This window comes from Sebastes umbrosus, chromosome 15 (assembly GCF_015220745.1).
Source record: "Sebastes umbrosus isolate fSebUmb1 chromosome 15, fSebUmb1.pri, whole genome shotgun sequence".
NCBI classification, from domain to species: Eukaryota; Metazoa; Chordata; class Actinopteri; order Perciformes; family Sebastidae; genus Sebastes; species Sebastes umbrosus.
In genome coordinates, this window is record NC_051283.1 from 29,458,142 (window position 1) to 29,485,078 (window position 26,937).

General features: G+C 40.1%; 1 protein-coding gene and 1 long non-coding RNA gene across 10 annotated transcripts in view; both read right to left on the reverse strand.

The window, feature by feature from the left end:
• The window catches only part of LOC119502886 (collagen alpha-1(XIV) chain-like), a 209,276-nt gene that overhangs the window by 139,502 nt on the left and 42,837 nt on the right, over positions 1-26,937 (reverse strand). For all 9 annotated transcript variants that reach the window (XM_037794158.1, XM_037794155.1, XM_037794154.1 and 6 more), the window contains 5 exons: positions 6,230-6,388; positions 5,148-5,267; positions 1,900-2,064; positions 1,024-1,185; positions 579-748 (listed from right to left, as the gene is read on the reverse strand). In XM_037794158.1, the coding sequence (XP_037650086.1) occupies positions 579-748; positions 1,024-1,185; positions 1,900-2,064; positions 5,148-5,267; positions 6,230-6,388 (776 nt within the window). The remainder of the gene's footprint in view (positions 1-578; positions 749-1,023; positions 1,186-1,899; positions 2,065-5,147; positions 5,268-6,229; positions 6,389-26,937) is intronic.
• Positions 16,413-25,726, reverse strand: LOC119502891. Its single transcript, XR_005210198.1, has 3 exons — positions 25,602-25,726; positions 23,442-23,443; positions 16,413-16,424 (listed from the first exon to the last, which is right to left on the reverse strand). It is a non-coding gene; the product is annotated as an uncharacterized LOC119502891 (long non-coding RNA).

Below are 26,937 nucleotides of genomic sequence, written 5' to 3' on the forward strand. Positions count from 1 at the left end.
CAGAGAAAAAACTCATGTATGTCATTCATGTATGTACTTGTATATGACGAATGTAATAAAGTGTTTTTTAATTTATGGGAAAAAAATTGGGATATTCTCTGACAATAAATTGGCAAATTTAAGAGAAAAAAACGTTTTTTCTTGAAAATGTACGACTTTATAATCTTGAAAATGTTAGATTTTTTTTCTCGCAAATTTATGGCTTTAGAATCTCTAAAATTTCTGATTTTTTTTCCTAATAAATTTATGATTTTATAATCTCTACAATTTCTGATTTTTTTCTTGCATATTTATAACTTTATAATTTCACAGAATATCCAAGTTCTTTTCTCATAAATTTGTGACTTTAATCTCAGAAATTCTGAGGCATTTCTCTGAATATTACCCTCCATCCCCCGGCTCCGTAATTTACATTTTTTTTTTTACATACAATAGTGTAGTTGGTGGAGCTATGATGATCACACCTGGCATCAGAGCCAAAGAATAGATTTAAACTGTGATAAATATGATGTGATAATAAAGTCAATTTCATCCACGTATTTTCTGATTTAAAAAAAAAACAACAATAATCTCAGTACCTTTTCATCTGGCTGTCCTCCGCTGGCTGGATAGTAGACCACTCGGTATTTCTCCACCTGGCCCGGCGCGTGAGTCCATCTCACCCGAAAACTGCGAGCCGTGATGTCAGACGTCACCAGGTCGCGGGGCGGTGCCACAGAGGTGGGCGGGGGGGCAGGGTCTCCTCCCCCTGGAGAAGAAGAAGAAGAAGAGAGAAAAAAAGCACATCAGCGTCCGAGGGCTGATATAATCACATTTTAAGTGCAAACCTAAAATCTTTATCTATTTTAAGCAGCATGTGTGTGTATATATATATACTGCATTGAAAGTGGGGCTATGTCCTGACTTAGATGAGACTACATTATATTAGATGGGGACAGGGTTGTTATTGCTTAGGGATCCCCTCTCGTCATAATTACAACCAACAGCATCTGTGATGTCACGTGACTCGGCCGCTGTTCAAACCTCTGAGCTGCTTGTCGAGCTGCTCCACGCGCTCGCAGACGGTCTTGGTGAGTCCGTCCACGATGTCGCTCATCACGCTGAAGTCCGCCACATTGTAGACGTGAGTTTCCTCAGGAGGAGAGGCGATAGCCTTCAGCTCGTTCTCATCAGCGTTCTTCACACCTGGACAGAGAGAGAGAGAAAGAGAGAGAGAGAGAGAGAGAGAGAGAGAGAGAGAGAGAGAGAGAGAGAGAGAGAGAGAGAGAGAGAGAGAGAGAGAGAAAGAGAGAGAGGGCGACGGACAGTGATCAGACTGACAGGAAGTGGTTACATGAAAGGTGTTTGAAGTTTTTGATGATGCAAGAAGTCGATGAATGTCAAACTGTGAAAAAGAAAATTTAGACGTAGAAAAATGTCCTGACGGCAAACCTTTTTTTTCACACCGGTTTCAAAGATGAAACTTTTTTTTTTTAAAGAACTTAGAAAGATAATTCTGGTAAAACTTTTTTTTGACCTGTTCTTCAGTCATTTAGATCAGACTTGAATTGGCCTCTCAGGGCTTCCGTACATTTCAGTTTGTTTCAGTACAATATGAAAACCAACTCATCGAGAATTCACCTTTATAAAGAAAAATGTAAATATAACCAATAATCAATTTGTTTTTTTGTGATTGAAAGTAATACTTCAACCACAAAATGTAAAAATATCAGCAGATCACACATGTCTTAATGTGAAGATGCTCCATTCAGAATAAGGCCTAATTCAGAATTCATGTTTATATGACCCGTATCAAATTCCCTATATGGTCATATTCGTAATAACAGTGGAATATTAGTGGGCATGTAACCGTAGTCAGAGTTAATCTGGATTGTTAGTGTTAGCGTAGGAGGAACGTACCAATAGCAAACAGCTCTATCCCAGCTTCCCTCAGGCTCTGTGCAGGCGGGATCACATCATCCTGGGACTTCCCGTCAGTGATGAGGATTCCTATCTTGGGAACGCCGGGCCTGGATCCAGACTCGGGTTTGAAGCTGTTCTCCAAGATGAAGGTCAGAGCCAGACCTGGTCACACACACAAAGACGGGAGTAGAGTGAATACAGTGTGACACAGACACTGGTGCAATTACCTGAAAAAAAAGGTTCTCAACTTCTCATTACAGTACACTGAAAACAAGCAGTCATGGTCCTGTTCGTTTTCCCAAGTAACAGACATTTGACATCCAAAATAATGAAGGAAAAATTAACACTTTGGCTTAAAGGGTGCAGAGACAACTGTCATCCTAATGGCGCATTCACACCAAGTGCGAAGTGAGAAGTGACAAATTTGCGCCGGGCGACGCAAATGAAAATGAAATATTTCAACTAAAGTGAAGTTCGCGTGACGCTGTGTCATGAAAAGCCTCTCAGCGTTGAGATTCTTCTCCTGTTGTCACTGATGTCCTGACGTTGTTGAATCAGAAAGAGAAGATAGTATATCATATCTGTACAGAGACCGGACCAAACTCTGTGTAGAAACCACAGAAAAACCACAGCTACAATGTTAGCATAGCCTGGCACTGATCAATCCAAACTCCATTCAGAAAACAAGCATTTTAAAAGTTGTTTGCTTGTCGTTTTGCGGACAGACCTAACAAAGCATGAATTCAGACTTTTTAACAAATCAGCATCATTATGTAGTTCTTTCGGCATCATTTCGATCTGTTTATTGAAATTAAATCACAGCTCAATCTGTTTATATTTTGGGTTCATACCGCAGTAGCGACGTGTGGCTTGCTAGATACAGTCAGTGCAACGGCACTGTATGAGAATACAGTTCGCCGCCGTGATGTTATGAACCCAGACACAACGGCGACATATCTGGTGGTTATTTTCTTCCACGGTTGCTGACGGAAATGGCGGAAAGAAAGGTTGTTGGTATCTATGGAGACAAGCTCATTCTCCTCCCCGACGCGTATAGTGCGAATGAACACAAATGATACCAGCGGGTCCAACTCGCGCGAGAAAAGTGAGGCAAAAAATTTGCTTCGCTCTTGGTGTGAATGCGACATAAGAGCAAAAAAAGAGACTTTTCACAAAAAAGCTCATTTAAAAGACTTGATTTACTCTGTGAGTGCTTATTCAAAAGTTTTAAATACTTCAGCAGGGTTAAAGTTTGCAGTTAAAGTACGTTTCACATCATCTGTGTGCAGAAAAAAAAACTAAAAGAAATATACAATCTACCAAAATCAGCGTAAAAATCATGAAGAAAGCTGTGATGTAACATGAAGTATGTTTTTAAATCTCTTAAATCAATCACAACGCACAGTAGCCTGAAATTAAGACATTTTCTTGTATTTTCCTGATCCTTGTTTTGACATTCTGTTGGACGAAGTGACGTCTACTGTTAGAATGACTGTCAGCAGAACATTAGAGCCACTTATGGTGCTTTTTAAAGACGGGCTGTGGTAGTAAGTTAAGCCCTCGCTGACAGTATGATTGCACTCACTGTTCCCCTCGGAGGTGTACTGAGGACAGCTGAAATGACTGGTGACGTCTCGGCTCAAAGACTTAATGAACATGATGGTTTTTAAGTGTCATTAATGGTGTGACAAGTGTTTCAGTGTAATGAGTGAGTTAACATAATGAGCTGTTGGGTCTATTAATGACACTGCTGATTACTTTCTGTCGTTGATCATTAATTCAGCTTGTTGACCAACACACGACGACAGACTCTGAAGAAGTAACTCTGGCAGTTTGTTGACAGTCAATACAGAATTGTATAAATGTTGGATGATACGGACTTCACTCATCTGATTCACTGATTCTCTGTACTCACCAGTAACCCAAAAACAAATCTGGTGATCTAAACAGGACTGAAAGGATTCATGTTTATTTGCATTCTAAACACAAGCTACATATATTGACATGGAACACTGTGTTGCGTTGTGATGTCGACATTATACAGTTTTAAACTGTTGAAATGTTTTACAGCCCTTTGCAGTTTTTTTCTGTTTCTGTATAACATCAATACGTCTCCTCCAAATACTTTTATCGGTCGCTAAGACTTTGGACAAGTACTATTAAGTCCCACTGTTGAGCCCCATACGGTTGCTCCCGGTTTAGACCATTGGTTATTTCTTACTTTCACTGATTTATCTGCTTCAAATTTATTTATTCATTTATTCAATTATTCATTCATTCATTTATTTTTCCATTCATTCATTTATTTATTTATTCATTCATTCATTTAATTATTCAATTATTTAATTATTCATTTATTTATTTATTCACTTATTTATTTATTTATTTATTTATTTATTTATTTATTCATTCATTTATTTAATTAATTATTCAATTATTTAATTATTCATTCATTTATTTATTTATTTATGTATTTATTTATGTATTTATTCCTTCATTCATTTATTTATTTAATTATTTATTAATTCACTCATTCATTCATTTATGTATTTATTTATTCATTCATTCATTCACTTATTTAATTATTTATTCCTTCATTCCTTCATTCATTCATTCACTCATTCATTAATTTTTTTTAATTTTTTTTTTGCCTTTATTTGTGGGAATTATGATTGATATTACCACATTGTCTTTTGTTTTGGCCTGCACCAGAGTACGATTATTGCGTTCACAACTACCCAAAAGAACCGCACTAATGTTTGATTAAAACAGACTAAATGTTGGCTTATGAAAGCAGCCCAATATGCCAAATTCTTTTTATGTAATAGACGGTGACATCGCTCGTAGTATATCTGGACAATTTTTTTATCTCCATTCGCTAGAGTTCGCTGTGTGTTAGGAAGAGGTGTGAGACCCGTTCCTCCTTATGATGATGGTTCTAACGTAAAACTGGAGAGCCCTGACTTTGTCAAGAAAACATTTACTTTATTACTTCTTGAATATATCAGTGGAGCTGCTGCTAATGTTGCGGTCACACTGACTGAACCACACTGACTCACAGTCTGCTCTTATCAGCCAGGTCACAAACATTTTTTAACACCGAGCTGAAATGAACTGAGGTGAATTTAATAAGCTGAGGTAGAGGACTGGCTTTGGTCCAAGTCGACCTCTGAGGCATTATCTGTTAACTGTGATGAGTATGGAAGACCATAATAACCAGAGGGAGGCTCGGGGGGGTTTGGTACCTGTCAGTGTGTTTCCTCCTTTATACGGCAGGTTCTTCACAGCCTCCATCACGGCCTCTTTGGTGGTGTGAGTGTTCAGATGCCACTCGATCCTCGGGTCTCCGCTGTACTGAGCCAGGCCTAAACACACACACAAACACACACATGGCATGTTGAGGAGAAGATTAGTCAAATGGATATTACAGTCAATGTTCCAAAGACTACAAAAGGCGCATTTCAGCCCCGTTCGTTTTTAAATAGCTCCTGCAGAGTGCTTCACCCGCGGTGTGTGAAAGAGAGAGATAACACAGGTCCTTCTGCTGCTGGAGCACTTTACATCAACATCTAATAAAGGATTATCTGACCTAACGTGGACAACCGGTGAAAAATATCACTTCATTACCGAGGTTGGAACTGAAATAATAAGGGAACAACGTACAGGCTAGCACAACAGTTTATATGATACATATTGAGTTATTTTTTTTAGTTATGGAGAAGGAGTAGAACCATTAAATGTATATTTCTTCCTACTCCTTTTTTGGACGTAATATTTATTTATGTTGATTATTTGTTTGCTATATGTTTACTGTTCATTATATTTGTTATTCTTTTTTTTAACTTTTTTTGTTACTTGTCCGAAATAAATAAATAGAAATGAAGTGAAACGAAATTCTCACTGTCCAATAATATTTATCAACATGAATCCCAATTACTATATGACTGTGTGAAAAATAATATGCAAGATATCGTTTGTTTTCATGAACGGCAGAATGGTGTGCGCTTTAAATGTTGCGGCCGCAAGGAATTGTGGGACATTATTCTCTCCTTTCCTTTGGTAAAGGATGTATCCTATGCTAAAGGAGACAATAAAGGAAGCATTGAAGCTCCTTTCCTCAGCATTTAGAGGATTCAAACAGCTCTCATCACGGCTGCTACTGAGACACTTCCGGGTCATTTCACTCCGTTAGGAAGAGAAAGAGACTTTTCGAATGCAGCCCACGGTTAGGCAACAGATTTGAGTCCTGATGAGGCTAAATAAGGCACTTCAAACAACAAACAAACTGTATGAATAAGGTTGTTTAAAATGAAACAAAGCTCCTCACCGATCCTGGTATGGTCAAACTCCACAGAGAAGGCTTTGACCAGGTTTTCCAGGAACGTCCTGACCAGCCTGAAGTTGATGCGGCCGATACTCCAGGAGCCATCCACCAGAATAACGATGTCAGATATGGATGAAGTCTTACACATAAAGTCCTCTTCACCTAAAGACAGACACAGAAAACACAAATGTACCGTGAGTTTCCTTCCCTGCTGGTGTGCAGGAAATGAATATCCATAATGTAAAGTATGAACCAGATATAAAAGAATGATGTAAAACATGTACAGAGTCGCCTACAGCGCACACACGACACATCTGCAGTGGTAAAAGTAGGACAATTTGATGTGCAGCTTCTGTCCCAGAGTATTACAAAGTGTTTCATTAATTCTAATTCAGTTCAACACGGTATAATTAAACCCTGGAGGAGCGAGGTACTTAGTTTTAGCAGATGAAAAATAACAGCCCACTCTGTTGTTTGTCTCAACAGTTTACTGGGTGATAAAACAGACCAGACTCTAATGAGGCAACAGCAGTTAATTTACAAAAAGAGCCAGTCCAGCACACAGTGAGCCAGAGGCCAGCCAAATTAGGAAACAACTATATTTCTATCAGCCAATTATCGTTCTCACAGAGCTCAGGAAAAACCTCTGTGAGTTTGGGTGGAAAAATAATGCAATCGTTAAAGGGGCGCTGGTTTTAATCCCAGTGGACTCAATAATCAGAATTAATAAAAATACGGCCGAAATGCAGTTGAGCAAGGCACTTAAACTCCCGGCTGCTGCTAATGTCTAGTTCACACACGACTTTGGCTCTGATTTTTCTGCTCCCCGACAGTTTTTGTAGCTCGCCGACAAAAACCCCAGATGAGAAGCAAACCGGTGCTGGCTCGCCGCTCACACATCGGTGCTCAAGCGGCATGTGTGAACTGCTTCAGACCTGGTATTGACATGCATCCTGAGTGACTTCAGTCACTGTGAGTCACTGTGAGTCTTTAGTTAGTGAAGTTAACATCAACCACGACCGTTTCCTAATCCTAACTGAGTGGTTGTGTTGCCTAAACCTAACTTCCTGTGAAAACAGAAGTGATTTTGAAAGGACACTATGCATGTAACAATCATACAGCGATCAGCCATAACATTATGACCACCTGCCTAATCTTGAGTAGGTCCCCCTTTTGCCGCAAAAACAGCTCTGACCCGTTGAGGCATGGACTCCACTAGACCTCTGAAGGTCTGCTGTGGTATCTGGCACCAAGCTGTCAGTAGCAGATCCTTTAAGTCCTGTAAATTGCGAGGTGGGGCCTCCGTGGATCGGACTTGTTCATCCAGCACATCCCACAGACCTTCCATTGCTCCATGGCCCAGCTCTGATGCTCACGTGCCCATTGTAGGCGCTTTTGGACATGGGTCTGCACGGGCACCCTGACCGGTCTGCAGCTACGCAGCCCCGTACGCAACAAACTGCTCCTCACTGTGTGTTCTGACACCTTTCTATCAGAACCAGCATTAACTTTTTCAGCAGTTTGAGCTCTAGTAGCTCTTCTATTTGATCGGACAACACGGGCCAGCCTTCGCTCCCCACGTGCATCAACGATCCTCGGGTCTGACCCTGTCGCTGGTTCACCGGTTTTCCTTCTTTGGACCACTTTTGGTAGGTCCTGACCACTGCAGACCGGGAACATCCCACAAGAGCTGCAGTTCTGGAGATGCTCTGACCCAGTCGTCTAGCCAGCACTATCTGGCCCTCGTCAAAGTCGCTCACATCCTTACGTTGGCCCATTTCTTCTGCTTCCAACACAAAGTTCAAAGTTCAAAATGTTCACTTGCTGTCTAATATATCCCCCCCACTGCCAGGTGACATTGTAACGAGATAATCCATGTTATTCACTTCACCTGTCAGTGGTCTTAATGTTATGGCTGATCGGTGTATATTGACGTGCCGTCCCTGGTCCGTCCAAAAGCAACGCAAGAGGGGTACTTTACCCCGTTGGTCTGTCTCCGATGCTGAGGGGCGCTGACCAAGCGGCGCTATTTGACGAGTTGGGAGTTAGAATGTGTTGTCAAAGCCATAACCCTCTTCCTAAATATTCAATTTGCCCCAATTTACCTAGTTTTATATTATTTGTGTGTCATTGTTTTGCCTTTATCAGATCAGATTAGAGTTGGTGTTATGGAGGCAGAAAGGAAATTAAAAGAAAGAGGGAGAGCTGGCTGACAAAAGCACGGCAAGGATTCTTAACTTGTTTTCCTCAACTAGCAACAAATCCAACATTAAAGGCCTCAAAGCCAACAGAAGATGACAGTGGTTGCACCGGGAGATTCAGGGGTGTGAATGTTTCTTATAAAAATGAAGCGAGGCGGTTGCTGTGTGAGAGCCCTGCATGCCCAGCAACCTTTTCCTGGATAAACAAAGCTTAAGAAAACACACACACACACAGAAGAATCTCAGTCATACAGCCATTAAGCAGTGATGATTATAAAAACAAAACCCTGATGGTTTAACTTCACACTGGATTAAACAAAAACTGGAAGAACAACCGTTTCCTCGTAGGTAGAAACATGAGCATCGGCTTCTGATTTGCATTAAGCTTTAGCTTCGGTATAAACTTTGACACATACTTGGCCCGGCGCTGCTCTACACACTGTACATCTGCACCCGCTGGCACCCAATTTCTGATGCTCCAGATGTATAAGAGAATATTTCATTCAGGTTGCAGCATGTTTTTACATCTCAGGAGGTGGAGAGGGTTGTGTGTGTGTGTGTGTGTGTGTGTGTGTGTGTGTTTGGAGTGGTGGCGAGGGCATTCTTCAGCAGTCATTTCATTCATCATTGACAGGAACTTAGAAGTGTATCACTCCTTACAAGTCTCTACAGTGTCGGAATTTAAACCTCCTCCTCGGTCGACCGGAGGAGTCTCGGTGCCGCTACCCAACACGACTTCAGAAGGCAGATGAAAGCAGTGACACATTAAACTCACAATTACTTCACCGCTCTGGAAAGAATGAGCCTTGAGCTCACTGTTGATTATCGGCTGGTTGTGCAGTGAGCGATATACAGTGGGTAGCTTCTGGGGATCTATTAGCAGAAATGGAATATAATATTCATAACTATGTTTTCTTTAGTGTATAATCATCTGAAACTAAGAATCGTTGTGTTTTCGTTAGCTTAAAATTAACCATTTATATCTAGATACAAGAGAGCGGGTCCTCTTCACTAAGTCCGCCATGTTTCAGTCACAACCAGACTCCACTCTGTCTTAGACCTGTAATAATCTTTCACAGTTTGCACATCGGTTCATGACCTCTTTAATTTTTATTTTAAAACAAAATTAACACAAGAATTTGCCAATTTTGGATCAATAAAGTACATCCATCCATCCATCCATCCATCCATCCATCCATCCTCTATACCAGGGGTCTGCAACCTGCGGCTCCGGAGCCAAATGCGGCTCTTTAGGTTTGCGAGAAAAAAGTTGTAATATTGTGAAAATAAATTCATAAATTTAAGAGAAAAGAAGTCGTAGTATTATGAGAATAAAGTCATAATATTATAAATTAGTAATTTTTCGTGTTATTTTCTTTTTTTCTCCTAAAGTTATGACTTTATTCTCATAATATTACGACTTTTTTTTCTTGTTAAGTTATGACTTTATTCTGGAAATCTCTGATTTTTTTCCCCTCAATTTGGCCCTAATACTCCCTAGTACATTTGCACTTTGGCCCTCACTGCATTAGACTTATATACTATATACTTAGACTATAAACTGTGTTACCTTCATCACAAAGCTCAAATGTTTTGCGGCTCCAGACAAGTTTTTTTTTTTTTTTTTTTTGCCTAAAATGGCTCTTTTGCTAGTAAATGTTGCTGACCCCTGCTCTAGAGAGAGCATTTCACGTTTTTACGTTACCTCAAGGCCACCGTAGTTCTCCGACACGCTTGTGAAACTGTGGTAACGTGAGCTGCAGAGTGTTAAACCGTGGTACCACCAGCCGCCGTCTGACCTCCTAAAGTAGTGTTATTATGGTAAGGATGATCTCTGAGCGAGGCGAACGGCGTTGCCATGTTGTGTACTCTGCGGCTCAAGTTACCGCAGTCTTGGGAAGGGAGGAGTGAGCAGAGGGATACTCAGTTGGTTGCAATCTGCAACCAACACCACTAGATGACGCTAAATCCTTCACACTGTTCCTTTAAAGTGATGGTTGGTAATCTTTAGAAACTAACAAGAGTACAGTACATTTTAAAAATGATCCAACTGAAAATTCTATATAATTCTATCTACTCTATGTAAACTACTAGTCTAATAGTTTTTACGGCAGGTATACTTGTAAGTTTTCTCAAGTGAACTTATAGTACTCAGCCAAATATACTTTTCAGTATAAGCCAAGCACACTTTGCGATCTCTGTATACCTGTCGGTGTAAGCCAAGTATACTTAAGTATAATTTTGTAACTCTGATAAGTATATAGAAAGTAATCTGTAAGCACACTAATAGCTCACTTGAATAAACTTCTATTTTGTAAGCTAGCTTTAAAGTAAAGTATTTGTGCACAGTCAGCATGTTGGTGTATCAGAGTGCTCCTGTGTTTTGTGTGTTTTGTGTGTTTTGTGTGTCTTTACCACCGAGATATATTCAGATGTTTCAACCTACAATAGCAAACATGACTTATTCTTCCCCGTAAAGAGGAGAGCAGCAATTTAAAGTAGTAAATTTGTCACTTTTGCAGACAGCTGGTGGAAGAGTCTTAATTTGGTTCTGGTCTGGTTGGTATTTTGGCTTTACTGAGCTGTAATTTAGAAGAAAAACTGTAAAGAACGGTAGCTATTGGTGGACAGATGTATTTTGGAGAGGACAAAACAGCAATTAAAAAACACAGTAAATCTTAACAGGCAGAAAGCAAAACACTTTCTCTCTTCTTGTAGTCCTGATTTGTGATGCAGGAGTATCAAACATAAGCCATAAACGGTGTTAGAGAAAACTTGCAGTGGGTTAACTTCACGGACTGAATTTGAGGTCTCCTAACTGATCCTGAGAGGTTTAATCGTTAAATCAGGGCTGTCAATCAATTCAAATATTTAATCGCCATTAATCGCATGATTATCCATAGTTAATCTCAAATTTTATTATCTGCTCAAAATGTACCTTAAAGGGAGATTTGTCAAGTATTTAATCCTCTTATCAACATGGAAGTGGGCAAATATGCTGCTTTATGCAAATGTATGTATATATTTATTATTGGAAATCAATTAACAACACAAAACAATGACAGATATTGTCCAGAAACCCTCACAGGTACTGCATTTAGCATAAAACAATATGCTCAAATTATAACATGGCAAACTGCAGCCCAACAGGCAACAACAGCTGTCAGTGTGTCAGTGTGCTGACTTCACTATGATTTGCCCCAAACTGCATGTGAGTATCATAAAGTGGTCATGTCTGTAAAGGGGAGACTCGTGGGTACCCATAGAACCCATTTACATTCACATATCTGGAGGTCAGAGGTCAAGGGACCCCTTTGAAAATGGAAATGACAGTTTTCCTCGCCAAAATTTTGCGCAAGTTTGGAACGTTATTTAACCTCCTTCACGACAAGCTAGTATGACATGATTGGTACCAGTGGATTCTTTAGGTTCTCTAGTTTCATATGAAAACTGAGCTTTACAACCTCCGCAAGATCAATTGCATTAATGCGTTAAAGAAATTAGTGGCGTTAAAACAATTCTACGTTAACACGTTATGATAGCGTTTTGTTTATGTTTTTGTATATGTTTGACATGGTTGGTACCAATGGATTCTTTAGGTTTTCTAGTTTCATATGATACCAGTATCTTCACTCTAGCTTTAAAACTGAGCCCGCTACAACTTCTGAAACATCGATTATGTGTTAAAGAAATTAGTGGAGTTAAAACAGATTTCCGTTAACGTATTATCGCGTTAACTTTGACATTCGTCTCTGCTAGTACTCTGATGTCGGGTTGGTGTGTCTGGGCCTTAAGTGTGTTCTGCCAGATGTCCACAGGTTGCCAACTGATCTGCATTCATGTCATTATTACAAAATCCCGTCTAATAACCTGGAGACGCAGGTGACAAACTCTGAATATTGGATCTGGTTTGAAACAGATTTAAGGATAGAAAGGAAGGTTGTTTCTCAGCCAATACAGGAAGTGAAATTGAAGGGCAAAACAGTGCTTTAGAAAACTAAGTGAAAGAGGACTAGCTTCCTTTTAATAGCACGTCTGGGAAAATCCTCGCACCTGGACAGATGGTGAAAAAGGAAAAAAGGACAGAGAGGGAGAAGAAGAAGCGATGGAAAAAAGCTGTGACAGATGCATATTAAAGGGTGTAACTACACAAGTGAGGCTGCTGCGAATACCAATGTTGTGTTTCTGTCTGCTTGATTTACTAATCTTCCCCTTGGCATTTGTTTTCTTTTATTCTTTATTCTCTTTGCTGTCCTGATTCTATTGCTTTTATATTATCACCAGCGCCGCTCTGTTTTATTACATATTAATGCTGTAATTGCAACGTGTGTCTATTTTCACTTAACATAGTAATTATACAAGAGCAAAACAACAAGATGAAAGTAAACAGGATAATGAGAAGGAACAAAAAGTAACAGAAATGTTGAAAAGGAAAGAAGATAAAAGACAGAGAGAGATAAAAAAACAACAACAATAAGAGAGATCAGTAGAGAGGTGAGCTAGAGCAACGGGTAAAAGAAATGATCCCCATAATTTCCGTATGTCTAAATGTCTACGTTGTGATCCTACATGACTTCTGCAAAGAAAGTGATGCATTTGAGTTCTGGTTCATTTGGAATAAACAGAAGAAGAAGGTTGTTAACTTGAGCAGTAATAACCACGGTGGCTAAACTTATACAGCAAAGAGAGTGACCTACAAAAAACTGAGAGAGCAGCAGAAAATCCAAAAGACGACGTCACAGTTCCAAGTGATTTATAGGAAGTGCAGAGTGGAAATTCAACAGCAATAAGCATTACGAATAAAAAGAAAGAAAGAAAGGTGGAACATTTGGGTGAGTGGAGAGAGATGAAAGTAAAGAGGAAACAGAGAAGAGTGTACTGGAGGACGATGTGAGAGGACAAATCCACTTTGTTAAAGCGCCTCAAACAACCAGAAAATCTCTAAATAAGCCCTCCATCAAAATCTAGAATAAACTTGATTTACCAGCTTAAAGTTTTATGTTTACATTAGGGCTGTGAATCAATTAAAATATTTAGTCGCGATTAATCGTGTGATTGTCCATGATTAATCGTGATAAATTTCAAATCAATCACACATTTTTTTATCTGTTCAAAATGTACCTTAAAAGGGAGATTCGTCAAGTATTTAATACTCTTATCAACATGGGAGTGAGTAAATATGCTGCTTTATGCAAATATGTGTATATATTTATTATTGGAAATCAATTAACAACACAAAACAATGACAAATATTGTCCAGAAACCCTCACAGGTACTGCATTAGCATAAAAAATGTGCTCAAATCATAACATGGCAAACTGCATGTGATTATCACAAAGTGGGCATGTCTGTAAAGGGGAGACTCGTGGGTACCCATAGAACCCATTTACATTCACTGATCTGGAGGTCAAAGGTTAAGGGATCCCTTTGAAAATGGCCATGACCAAAATTTAGCGTAAGTTTGGAGCGTTATTTAACCTCCTTCACGACAAGCTAGTATGACATGGTTGATACCGATGGATTCATCAGGTTTTCTAGTTTCATATGAAAACTGAGCTTTACAACCTCCGAAAGATCGATTGCGTTTATGCGTTAAAGAAATTAGTGGCGTTAAAACAATTCTACGTTCACATGTTATGATAGCGTTTTGTTTATGTTTTTGTGTATGTTTACATATATGTGAAGCTGAACTTCTTTTATAAAAGCAAAGAGTAAAACACCTATGATGCCCTGCGGGGAGAGCAGGAAACTACAGCTGCATGCTTGGTCACACTTTGGTAACCTGCTTACTGCTGCAGGCGGCGGTGTTGTTTTCTGTGATAAGAAACTTCCCTGATATGATCTGGAATGTCCTGAAGTGAGCCGCCGCTGATCGATGTTCAAAGCTGTGACGAAGTAGGACAGAGGAGTCAAGAGTCACAGCCGTGACTGACTGATGTGAGATTGTCTTTTGGTACTTTAGGTGTCGACCACGTCGTCGTGCTAAACAGGTACAAATTGGACGAAGGTTTAAAACACAGTGTGGAGGGAGGAAGAGAGAGAGAAAAGGAGGGAGGGAATGGAAACTTACAAAAGAAAGGTTTGTTGACAGATTCTTCAACTACATAGCTATTAGCAGAGAAGTCCCTCAGGCAAAGTGTTTCTCCGCAGGTCAAAAAGTCACGATGGCGCAGGTCTGAGGCGCATCCCCAGACAGCGAGGGTCAAGACTATCACACAGGACGTGACCCGAGTGGGCCGAGTGTAAACAATGTTATAATGAGTCCTTTCTATGGACATGCTCATACATATTCATGACTTCAAGCAGGTTGGTACAGGCTGCCGGCTGTGCTCTCCTGAGTCCTCACATACACATAGCAAGGCACTACCTCTGTCAGTGTTACGGGTTCAACTACCTCCTTTGGTCAATGGATAAAGCAATGAACTGAGACTCAACACTTCCATCCTCCTTACTTGCACTTAACTTTGTCACCTGAACAAAATCTAATGTTGTGTTATTATTTTCTGAATAAATCATAGACTGAATATAAGAAGTGGACGTAGTCACCGTGACGTCACCCGTTGGTTTGTGGACTACGGTTTTGAAGCCTCAAAAGTTAAGCATTCACCATCCTGGTTTTTGGCCATCACCATCCTGGTTTTTGGCCGTCACCATCCTGGTTTTTGGCAGTCGCAATCTCGGTTTTTGATCGTCGCCATCCTGGTTTATGTCAGTCAGCATCTTGGATTCAACCGTCGCCATCCTGGTTTTAAGCCCATCGCCATCCTAGTTTTAGCCGTCGTCATCCTGGTTTTTTGGCCATCACCATCTTGTTTTTTTGGCCTCCACCATCATGGTTTTTGGCCTTCGCCATCTTGATTCTTTTGGCCGTCACCATCTTGGTTATTGGCCGTCGCATCTCGGGTTTTGCAAAAATAAATAAAAACTGATGAATATTAGTTTATACCAGAGATTCACACGCCAAGCTCGGCAAATCATTCAGTTTTCTTTCCTAGGAGTTAAAAGTAAAATCAAAAGTTTAACATAAAAATGCTGTTGCAGTGTACTTATGATTATTTTGTTGTTTTCAGTCTTTTAAAGTTACCAGAATGCAGGAAACAAAGTCTCTGAAACTTACATTTTTCTGGGCGAGAACCCCCAGACTTTGATTAACTTTGATTATGAAATTCTCCCTTTTTTCAAGGTCTCAAGGTTGGCAAGTATTATAAAAACATACATTACATACATACATACATTTGTGTAAAGCAGCATATTTGTCCACTCCATGTTGATAGGAATATTAAATACTTGAGAAATCTCCCTTTAAGGTACATTTTGAACAGATAAAAAATGTGAGATTAATTTGCGATTAACTATTTTAATCGATTTACATCCCTAATTAAAATTCTGTGCTCCATTTTTAAATTTGCAAACAGCAAACGTTGCAGAGAAAAATCTTTTCTCCTCAAATTTTTTGGGATAAACACGGCAAGCTACCAAACAATTCCAACAAGTGAAGGTTATAAAGACAGAAACAGAACATCTCCAGCGTCTCTGCTCATCCAAACGTCCAGCATTCAAAGCGAGGTCATGGCTAAGTTAACAGCTCGAGGCGACGGGGGAGAAGATGCAACTGCAAGGCCAATACCTTCCGTGTCATAGGTGAGCTACTCACCTTAGGGCTCCGTGTGATAGATTTATCTACGCTCGGCTAACTTACACGCCAGGAGGTCAAAAAGGTCAGCTGCTTGTGATTCCACCGCTCTGTGACGGCACCACAGCTTGTGAAACATGTGTCATGTCCAGCTCATGTGGATTCCACGTGGTCATCCATGTGGAGAGTTTAACAGGTAGAGTAGTCAGCATGTTATTCACAATATCTACGCTGCAGTTATTACCTTTAAAACAATACAGTACCTACAGAGTTTACTTTCTAAACACATGATGAGAAGAAGCACACTAGTTTCTTCAAGAGTCTCTTGATGAGTTTAGTGCATGCTCAGTAGATTATTTAATTACTATAATTAAAAAATGTAATTACAATGTTCTGAAAAATGGTTTTCAATGTAGTAATTATAAATAATTACCTTCTTCAGAATGAAATGAAATAACTGAAGTGTACCGGCCACTCAATATTTTTGTCTGCTACTTCTGAAATCCTAAGGAGAGCTTTTACTGTGCATGCAGAGGGTTGTACATTTTACTGAAGTCCTGTTCAATAGGATGTTGAGTTAATGATCTGTACGTCATGTACAGAGTGAGCTGCTGAATGCAGGTGAAGCCAAAAAGCCAAGAAACTTATGGTGCGGCTTCCCTTAAATGATAAAACATCAGTTGATTTCCATCCTGTAAGCCTGAATGCATCCTGTGTAAATGTCCTTCAACAACATGCTGATTGCAAGGTAAAAAGGTGTAACAATATTTTGCATCTATGTATTTTCATTCATTATTTTTTGGATCCAGAAAGGTTCAGAGTTATGTTTAGGTTAATGTTTATTTATTTTTATGAATTACTCAAGGTTTTTGTTTTGCGACTTCTCAAGAGAGAATCAAAGATGCTTTAAATAGCTTCCCAGAGACAAAAAGAGCACACTGTGGCTCCTGTGACTGCCTGATGGCAAATCCAGAGCTTTCTACCCTCAGACATAATGAGAAAGAGGACAACCGGCACCCCAAGCCAATAACAGCGAGCGAGCACCTAATTTCTCTCCGAAACATGAAAGAGCAGCAAGCTGGTTAGGATGCAGCTGCAGATTCCTCTGAGCCCCGGATGACATTTCTAATCGCACATGTCTCCTCTCAGAACCGGTCACATGACACCTTTAAACCAGAGTCAAGCACCAGCACAAAGTGTTTGTTTTAACCAGAATACGGCGCTAAAGATATCAGCTAAAATTTATCACACTGAAAATATAAGATATGTCACAGACTTCAGGCAACAAACCTCATTAGAGGGAGGAGATAATGAAATCAGCAGTCTCATTAGTGTGATTAACAGTCCGACTGCAAGATTTAACGACCGTAAAAAAGACAACATACCTCGACTATGCACCCAATTCGACTGTTATCAGTCCATTAAATAGGCGTTATCAGTCGCTATAATCACCATAGATGTTGGTCATTAGGGGCCTACTACACCTACTAGGTTGTAAAAGTGAAAGTGAAACTTAGAAGCAACACATTCTAACATGTAAAACTGAACGAAACGTCACGTTTTGAACAGAAACAAAAAGGCTTCTTTAGGTTTAGGCAACAAAACTACGACTTATTTAGGTTTGAGTAACAAAACTACAACTTCTTTAGGTTTAAGTAACACAATTTCAACTTCTTTAGGTTTAGGCAAGAAAAACTACAACTTTAGGTTTAGGCAACAAAACTCCAACTTCTTTAGGTTTAGGCATCAAAACTAAAATTTCTTTAGGTTTAGACAACAAAAGTACAACTTCTTTAGGTTTAGGCAACAAAACTACAACTTCTTTAGGTTTAGGAAACACAACTACAACTTATTTAGGTTTAGGCAACAAAATTACAACTTCTTTAGGTTTAGACAACAAAACTACAACTTCTTTAGGTTTAGACAACACGTTGTTGGATTCACACGGGATGCGAACTCCGGTCTCCTGGGTGCTCCTGTGAGAATTACTATGGTCACTGAGGTTGCTGTCATATTTTTTTATTCCTTCTTTCTGTGATTTAACATCTGAATAGATGATAAAACCTACTAGTGGGTGTAGTAGGCTCCTATTGACCCACATCTATGGGCATAATAGTGACTGATAACGCCTATTTAATAGCCTGACGAAAGTCAATCAAACAATTGGCTGGAAGGTTTCCTTCAATAGAAGGATCTCAGATGTCTGAAAGATTTGAGAAGTGTGTTTATAACTTGTGGAAGTATGTTTTGGTTCCTTGTCCGCAATGGAAACATGACCAGGAAAAGTGAATATTCCCAGCACACACTCTCTCTTATTAGCCGTCGCTGAGGAGCCTTTGAGCAAAGCGACAAAGGTTCTCAGGGACCAAGTGTTTTTGCACTGCATGTGTGAGAATGTCTAACAAAATAAATGTGAAGCAGGGTGGTGCAGTAAACAAGCACGCTCAGCATAAAGAGCGTCCCTGGGAAAATAAAGGTTACAGGTAAATGGTAAATCCACTGACACATGCACAGTTTGCAGAAAAAATAAGTGTTGCAATGCTACAAACCTAAAAGTAGTTGCTTTGAACAGTCAACAGTATCAGGCCAGATAAATATTTTTCACATAGAAATCCTCTATAGGATACAAATTAATGCTCTGTTGTTGTTGTTGTTGAGGCAGTTCTGCCTCTGGAAAGGAAGTCTGCAGCTGCAACATGCAGAAATTATCTGTCTTACAGCAGATTACTGCACCTCATCAGTGTCAAAATAAATCTAAACAAGGACAGGGAAGCGTGTGACTCATTTCATCCTTGTCTTACAGTAAGAAATAAACGGCTCTAGAGAGCAGGAGAAGAAGGTTTTTCTCCCGTCAGGATCACAGATGACTGTCGAGTCTCTAAAGCAGGATGCCATATTGCTTTGAAATCTAATTTATGGTAAAATTGGAGCCAAACTACCATTCCCGATTTTTCTTCATTGGGCTGTAAATATTTCTTAAATGTTCAACTCTGTACGTCTCCAAGGCATTCTCAAAGTGTGTGCTCCTGCTCTGCTGCTATGGTATCTTTACTGCTGATGCTTTTACCACCAAACTATAAATCTCAGCCCGGGTACTGTGATTGAAATAGTCGGCTTTCAGGTTGCTGAATCCGACACGACAGGAAATATTTTGTATGTAAATGTCTGAAAAGCAAGAAAACCTGAATGTGTCAAGTGAGCAAAAGGGTAACTACACCCTAATTTAATGTAATTTTGATGATGGAAACCATTTCTCACCCTACACATCAAACTCAACATCAGATAACTATTCAGTAAAATGTCCCTCTGATTTTTCAGGACAAAATTACAGCTGGAGAGTACAAATCTGAGCCAAGCTTCTTACTTTGGAGAGAGTCCTAATTTACCCTAAATACATTATTAGAAACAGATTAATCCTGCTTCAAGGTATTCAACAGCATCTTTAGTGTCTTACTATTGTTTTTTGCAGCCAACTGAAAGACGTTATCAAAATTCAACTTACAACGGTTCGATATCTTACGAAAAGTTATTCCTCATTTTCTGTGCGTTCTCCTACGAATGTCCAGCAACACGCGTCAATATCCGTACGTTACATGCATACAGTCTTTTCAAAATAAACTACCGTCTTCACAGGAAACGACTTGGTTAGGTTTAGGAAAAGATGGTGGTTTGGCTTAAAATAACTACAGAAGTGGCGTCACTTAAATACGGAAGTTGACAAATAAATCAACGTCGACTTCTGGTTTAACACAGAACACGAACAAGTATCCTGGGTGAAAGTCTAGTGTTTTTTTACTCACCCAACCACCCCGTCCTCCTCTCTACATGGCATTTGTTGCCTTTTATACTTCCTGGTTCACGATTGTGTGGATTAAATACGCATTGATTTCCTGCGATTTATATAAATTACCAATTTGGTCTCATAGGAAGGCGTATAACTACCACGACATTACACAGACATTCCGCGTGTCATGAGTTCACATTTTAGCCTTTTCGTGTGTCATTTGTACATCACGCAAACGTCCGCAGTTAGGTTTAGGCGAAAAAACTACTTAGTTAGGGTAAAGGAAAATGTCATGGTTGCTAAAACACGTACGGAAATAATGACAGAAAACACGTCACTCAAGTATTTTGCAGATGCGTTTACATGGCAGTCAGTACAGGACACATAGCGTACAAAAGACATGCGGAAATCAAAAAAGGTGTACTTATTGCACGCTAAACGCCTTGTGCATTATCATGGCATTTATCCGCCTTTTCATGCGAACGGGCTGAAATTAACACTACTTTTCTTAGGTATAGGGTGTGTAAATTAGAGATCTTTATATGACTAATATACAAACATTCACTGTGCAGTTTTGTAAGCCTTTTAACCATTTTTCAGCTCACTTTGTCATGGAAATATTAATAACTTCTGACACCATCTCCACACAGCTGGACGGGCCAATTGCTATCATTGTGGATCAGGGATCACACCGAGATGTAATGAAACCACAATCTTCCTGTTGTAATGACACAATTATCCACAGACTATCTTTTTTTTTATATATATATATATATATATATATAGAAGAAAGCTCTGAATTAATCCATAATGACACAGGAAGAGCTCAGTGAGACATGAGAGACATCTCACTGCTCCCATGAGAGCACTGAGAACGGTAGCCGAGCAGCAGGGTTACCACCCGGCAGATGAGAAGTGATTCTGACACATGTAGAGATGGAAATTTGACTTTTCCTGTGTTTCATCAGTCCACACACTGCTGCTGGGAAAATTGTCTTTCTCAGCCAACAGGGGAAAATATGAAAATAGCAGACGATTACTCTCCACAGGTGACAGTTCAGGTCTGATTGAACAAAGGCCTCTTTCCATTTTGTGCCATAAAATGTCCAGTTTAAACTAAACTTTCAAACCGTTTTCTGCTCTTAAGCACACACAGCAAAGTGTATTTTGCGACTTGCTCTGCCTACAAAGCACATGCTAACTACACAGGAGAAGAAACCGATAGAAACTCAACGTGCATCTCCAGAAAAGACATCACAGTCCTGCCAGCAGTTGACAGTGTTGATTGATTGACTGGAGCTCTGACAGGGATGAGTGCAGAACAACAAAGACGAAGTAACGGCTTGTTAGCATGTAAACATGTGCAGTGGTTGGAGGTGAGAGATTTTATATTCAACACTATTTACGGGAGTCTTCAAACTCACGACCCTCCCAAGTACTGTTCAGGGATGCACTTAAATGATATAATCCATCACTGTGACGAAATGATGAGTGATTGAGACACTTTGTAATGACAGTAGGGTGAAGACAACTGTATTTCCAGCCCGTTCTCACTCCCAGGGCGTCACATACGGATGCATTGTCACGGCCGTCGACGTCCCATACAGGAGATGCACCAGGCTTTCCATCAACTACTATGTAAACCCATCCACGGCAACAGTAAACACTCAGAGAAAGTGCTGCGGTGACGTAGTTTAAAGAGCGTTTTTCTACGAATGTTGTTACATGCATACAGTCTTTTCAAAATAAACTTCCGCCTTCACAGGAAACAATTTGGTTCGGTTTAGGAAAATATGGCGGTTTTGGTTATATATACATACATTTGCATAACGCAGCATATTTTTGAGTTTTAAATACTTGACAAATCTCCCTTTAAGGTACATTGTGAACAGATAAAAAATGTGCGATTAATAGTGATTAAATATTTTAATCGATTGAGGGCCCTAAAGTAAACCATTTGTATATTTAAACAGTACATTCTGGCTCTATTATATGTTTCACCTTGTATTTGATTCTACACACGACATACAGAGAAAACAAAGTATATCAATTATTCTGGCTAAAACAATTTCTCTGTTTCACTGTGACAGCCGTTCTCAACCAGGGGAGCTAATTTTGGCCGTCTGTCTGCTGATAATGTACAGCGGTGTTCAGCATGCTGATGGTGATGTATCTTTGTCATAGGGTGATATTAAATCTGCCCCGCCGTGTTGGCGCAGGTTGCACCAGCGACGACACACCTGTCACTGCAAATGCGCTGCTGCGAGTTCTTGTTGACATTATTTTCACAGGTACGTCGTCACCTCTGGGGACGGAGTTCACACCGCTTTCACACAGAGCTGTGAAGAGGCACTCTGAGAGTGTGTGTGTGTGTATGTGTGTGAGAGAGAGACAGACAGACGGGGATAGAGAAGAGAAAAAAGAGGTTTTGATGTTCTTTAATGAGAGCTCTCACAAGACTGAGAGAAAAGGAACTAAAACCACAGGAAGTCCCACAGGTCTGCATGCACAAGTGTGACTGAAGTTCTCTCTGTTGCAGCTGAGTGTGAATATGTATGTATAGATATGTATATCTACTGTATGTGTGTGTGTGTGTGTGTGTGTGTGTGTGAGACAGGCAGAAGGGAAGTGGTGAGGAGAGAAAAAACACGTTCAGCCATCAGCTCATCATCATGTTTGAACAAAAAAAAGACAGAAACAAGCAAAAATATTTCATTATTTAAAATAAATAAAATAACAGGACCGCTGCCAACAAAAGGCAAAAACAAAAAGGAAATGACAAGCCGTGTTAGTCAATGGGAGACGACGATGACAGGAAGCAGAGACAGAAAGATTGATGGACGGCAGAAAAATGTGTTATCATTCCAACAAATGTGCAAAGACAACTCATCTTTAGGATGAGGAGGAGGAAGCTGGTCGCTCTCCTGGAGAACCCCTCCCACCGCCTTTATGATGAGCTAGTCAAGATGAGGAGCACGTTCAGTCACAGACTCATCCCCCCCTCGGCACAACACAAAGCGCCTAGGTCTGTCCGTCATGCTGGTAGCCATCAGGCTCCACAACCAAGGCTGACCCCCATATGAGAACTATGAGGACCTTAAGAACTGTAAACACGTACTATCTGCAACCACATTGGACTCTAACCACTGTATAGACTGCAAATATGTACAAATTACATTTATTTATTGACGGACTGTACATACTTTGTTCGCCCATCCACTCTTTTATATCTCTATTTATTGATTTATTATTTTGAACTCTCCTGTGTTTCATTCTGTTTGCTGCTGTTGCTACTTTGACACCCGAATTTCCCTCCGGGGGATTAGAAAAGGTTCATCTTATCTTATCATCTTATCTGCCAATCAAATAGGAATGTAAGAGAGACTAATGGCTGAAATGCACGGGGCATAGACGTGGCGCGACACGTCTTCCGCAGAAGAGCGCGTTTTATAATCAACTGAAGCTGCTACACTCACCACATCACGCTGCTCATCTCCATTTTTTTACGCAGCTGGTCAATTTTCTTTCTCTATTCGCGGCTACGCGGCCCTCCAACAGGTACAAACTACATAAAATTGGGTACAAAAATACGAGTACATCTGTTTAAAAGTGATTACAATAAATACCTCATTGTAACCAGACACAGTGCAACGCAGCAGAGCAACGTTGTGGGTGTTTTTACAGTTCACATTAAAATAAATCAATGTGTATCCATGATGCTGTAGTTAAAACGATCCAGTTAATTAATTCAATACCAGTTAATATAGTCCACGCTTCCAAAACCTGCATAACCAACTGCATTATTACATGGCAAAACTCAATATGCACACAGTGAAACTGGCACACAACCACATGCTACAAAGACGAAGAGTCTGTGTAGCAGGTAAAAAAAAAAACTGCTCCGCCTACATGCGTCGCGGTAAAAGAGAAAGGCCTCGTCTGAGAAGGCAACGAGTAAGAAACAAAGTGAAAGACATTTTAAAAAAGCAGAAATACAGAGAAAAGGTACAAAAAAAGATGGACAGAGAAAAGGAAAGACAGAACAAGAACAGTGAGTGAGTTTGAGAACAGGATGAAGCTGAAGTAAGATACCGACATGGATAAAGAAGATAATAACAACGGAGAGACAATAAATGAGAAAGAGTGAAAACCTGTGACAGAAAGAAAATAAATGACAAATGAGCAACAAAGAGATAAAAAGCAAGTGACAGATTGGGATAAAAGTGATAATGAGAGAAAAACAGAACCAGAATGAGTGAGAGAGAAACGGAGAACAAACCGACAGAGTGACAGTCGGCTCTGAAACCCCCGGAGGGAACTACAGAACACGTCGACCAGATATTTACAGCACGCAAACAAACAAAGAGAAAACGATTACAGCCGTTGACAGATAGACTGGACGGTATTCCCATGATGGAGAAGAGAATATGGACAATGTAAAGAGAGGAAAAACGTGTATTTACTGATATAATTGATGGCATTTATAGGCTGGAAGAAGACAAAATAAAGAAAATAATTACATGTCAAAATGTGTTGAGCAGGACAAATTAAGCTAATTTTCAATTTTGGCATCAAACTTCGATACCAAGTTGATGCTAAAATTCTGAAAACAGTACTGCAGGTACCATAGATCTTGAGAAGGCTCTAGAGAGACGATAGAAAATGTGTGAAGGACGCAGTAAACTCACAATCGACACGTTCAGGAGACGCATCCTATTGTTTCCCTGATGATGCCACATTGCGAACAACAAATCTGTGTTGAAATCGGAAGGAGAGCTGGTTAACGTTAGCGGTTAGCTCTGTGCAGGACCGTGCTGCTCAATTTAGCTTCTCAAGATTTTTTTTGGCCTGCCTTATTGTTGTCTGCAAACGGTAACTGGTATCCAAAATCATTGAATTTCACTGGTATTGGTATCAACTACTAAATTTCTGGTATCATGACATCATGAAATCTGTACAGACCATACAGGAGCATACATAAGCAAGAAAAATGCAATCAACACCATAGTGCTCAAGGTAAAAGGCAAGGCACGTAAAAAGTCTGTATGACCAACAGAAACGATGTGATTTCCTTTAACCGGCCTGCACATTCACTCTGAGTGGAAATCTGAACAAACCAAAAACGGTCCTGTCGCTACTGTTTCCCATCAGACAGCCAGATGAGTGTTTGAGTGTTTCCACACAGCTGGCTTCATACTGTAACCGTCCCCTGCTCTTTCTCACTGTTCCTTCACCTGTCTCGCTGCATCCCTTCATCTCTCAGATCTAAACCAGGTTGTCACATTGTCAGTTAGAAAGGTGATGGAGCTTCAGCTGCACTGAAACCCCTCCGCCCCTTCCTGCATCGCTGCTTCTCTCTCGCTTTCCGATTTTAATAAATCAACATGTCTCCTCCGCTCTGGCCTTCCCAGCGCCCTGCACAGATGATTTCTTGGTTCAATATTCATCTTTGTTTGTGGCGTAGCAGACTGACGTCACATCCAGTTGCTGTTAGTAAATGGTAATGTGTCTCCCCTTATAGTACGTCCTCGCATATCGAGCAAGTATCAATGGGCTTACCTCTGAGTTAGGAGTTTACTTTTGTGATATAAAGTCCCTTTAGCCAGAACAAACATTCAAAAATGTATTTTGTCAAATGTCCATGGACTTTAAAGCCCCCCTCCAGTGTATTTTGACTTTTCTATGATATTTCATATTTATTTGGGTCGTTTCCTGACTAAGTTGATTAGCCACGCTGTTTGCCACATTTTTTTTGACAACTTAATTTTGTGCCCAAAGTTAAAAAAAAAGAAGGTTGTTGCTAAAACGGGAATAACGCGTATGACTATAGTAGAAGCTGCAGGTCAAAGGTCATGCTCCAAGCTGCAGGAGCACTCATGATGAGCATGCGGAAAACTAATAAATCTGTTTATCTGTCTGTCAGTTTGTCTTTCCAGTTAGTTAGCTAGTTAGGTGTAGTTAGCTAGTCCAACTTGTTGCATCAGCTAACTGAGGGGTTTCATTTGTTTTTAGTTTCCTCCACCTTAGTTTAGTGTGTTTATTTTCACCATGGCATTTGTGTGTGTGGTGAACGGATGAAATAAACGCAGTGAATTACACAAAATACCGACAGAATTAACACACTGACTGTCTCTCTCACTCACTCTCTTCTTCACCGTCTCCTCCTGATGGAGATAAATTAAGAGAAAGCAGTCGATACCGGAGGTACAGGTCTGAACGACGGGGAGCACACAACTTTCAGCGCAAAAGAAAACCAGAGAATTAGATTAAAGAGAGTTAGATAAAATAAACGAATCACAGTGCAGCCCGGTGCGGTGTCGGTGCTGGAGCTGAGGCGAGAGTGGCCGGTGTTAGCACCCAAACTGCATTTCAAATGGTCGGACATCTGCAACATGTCTATCCGTCCTTCTGTGCGCTGTGGCCGGTGTGCGGCGGTGCGGCTCCTCGGTGCAGCAGCAGCAGCCAGACGGCCGCCTCGCCAGGAGGAGACGGTGAAGAAGAGAGCGAGTCGGTGTGTTGAGATAATTCTTGTCTCATTTTGTGGTCTGATAAACAGTAAATTCATCTAAAAATGTTTTTCAAAAACGATGAAATCTGGTTGCCGTGGTGATGAATTACGTCTGACTATTAACCAGACACCCATTCTCTGTTTGAGAAAGAACGTTCACTAAAAAACAGGAAGTAAAACTGTCTGGAAGGGGGGGGGGGGTTTAAAGACACATTTTCTAATTATCCAATTAGTTTTTACCTCTACGTGTACTATATATACCTGTGACCCAAGTCAGAGATTTATTTTCACCCCTTATGATGGACTATAGAGCTTTTTCTGATTCTGATTCTGTTGAGGCAGCATTACAGGCTGACACATCGAGACATTTGGCATATTGTGTTTAAAGAAATGAAAAACATGTTCCCGTTCCTCAAACAAGATTTAAAATGATGCACGACCTGTAATGTGTTTGAGAAAGACACAACTAAGCTATCTATCTTCATATGACAGATATCCACAACAAACAGTCTGTCGCTGTCTACAAATCAACATTTGGCTGAATAAGCAATAAACCAAATAAATTCGGTGTCCTCCCACCGCGTG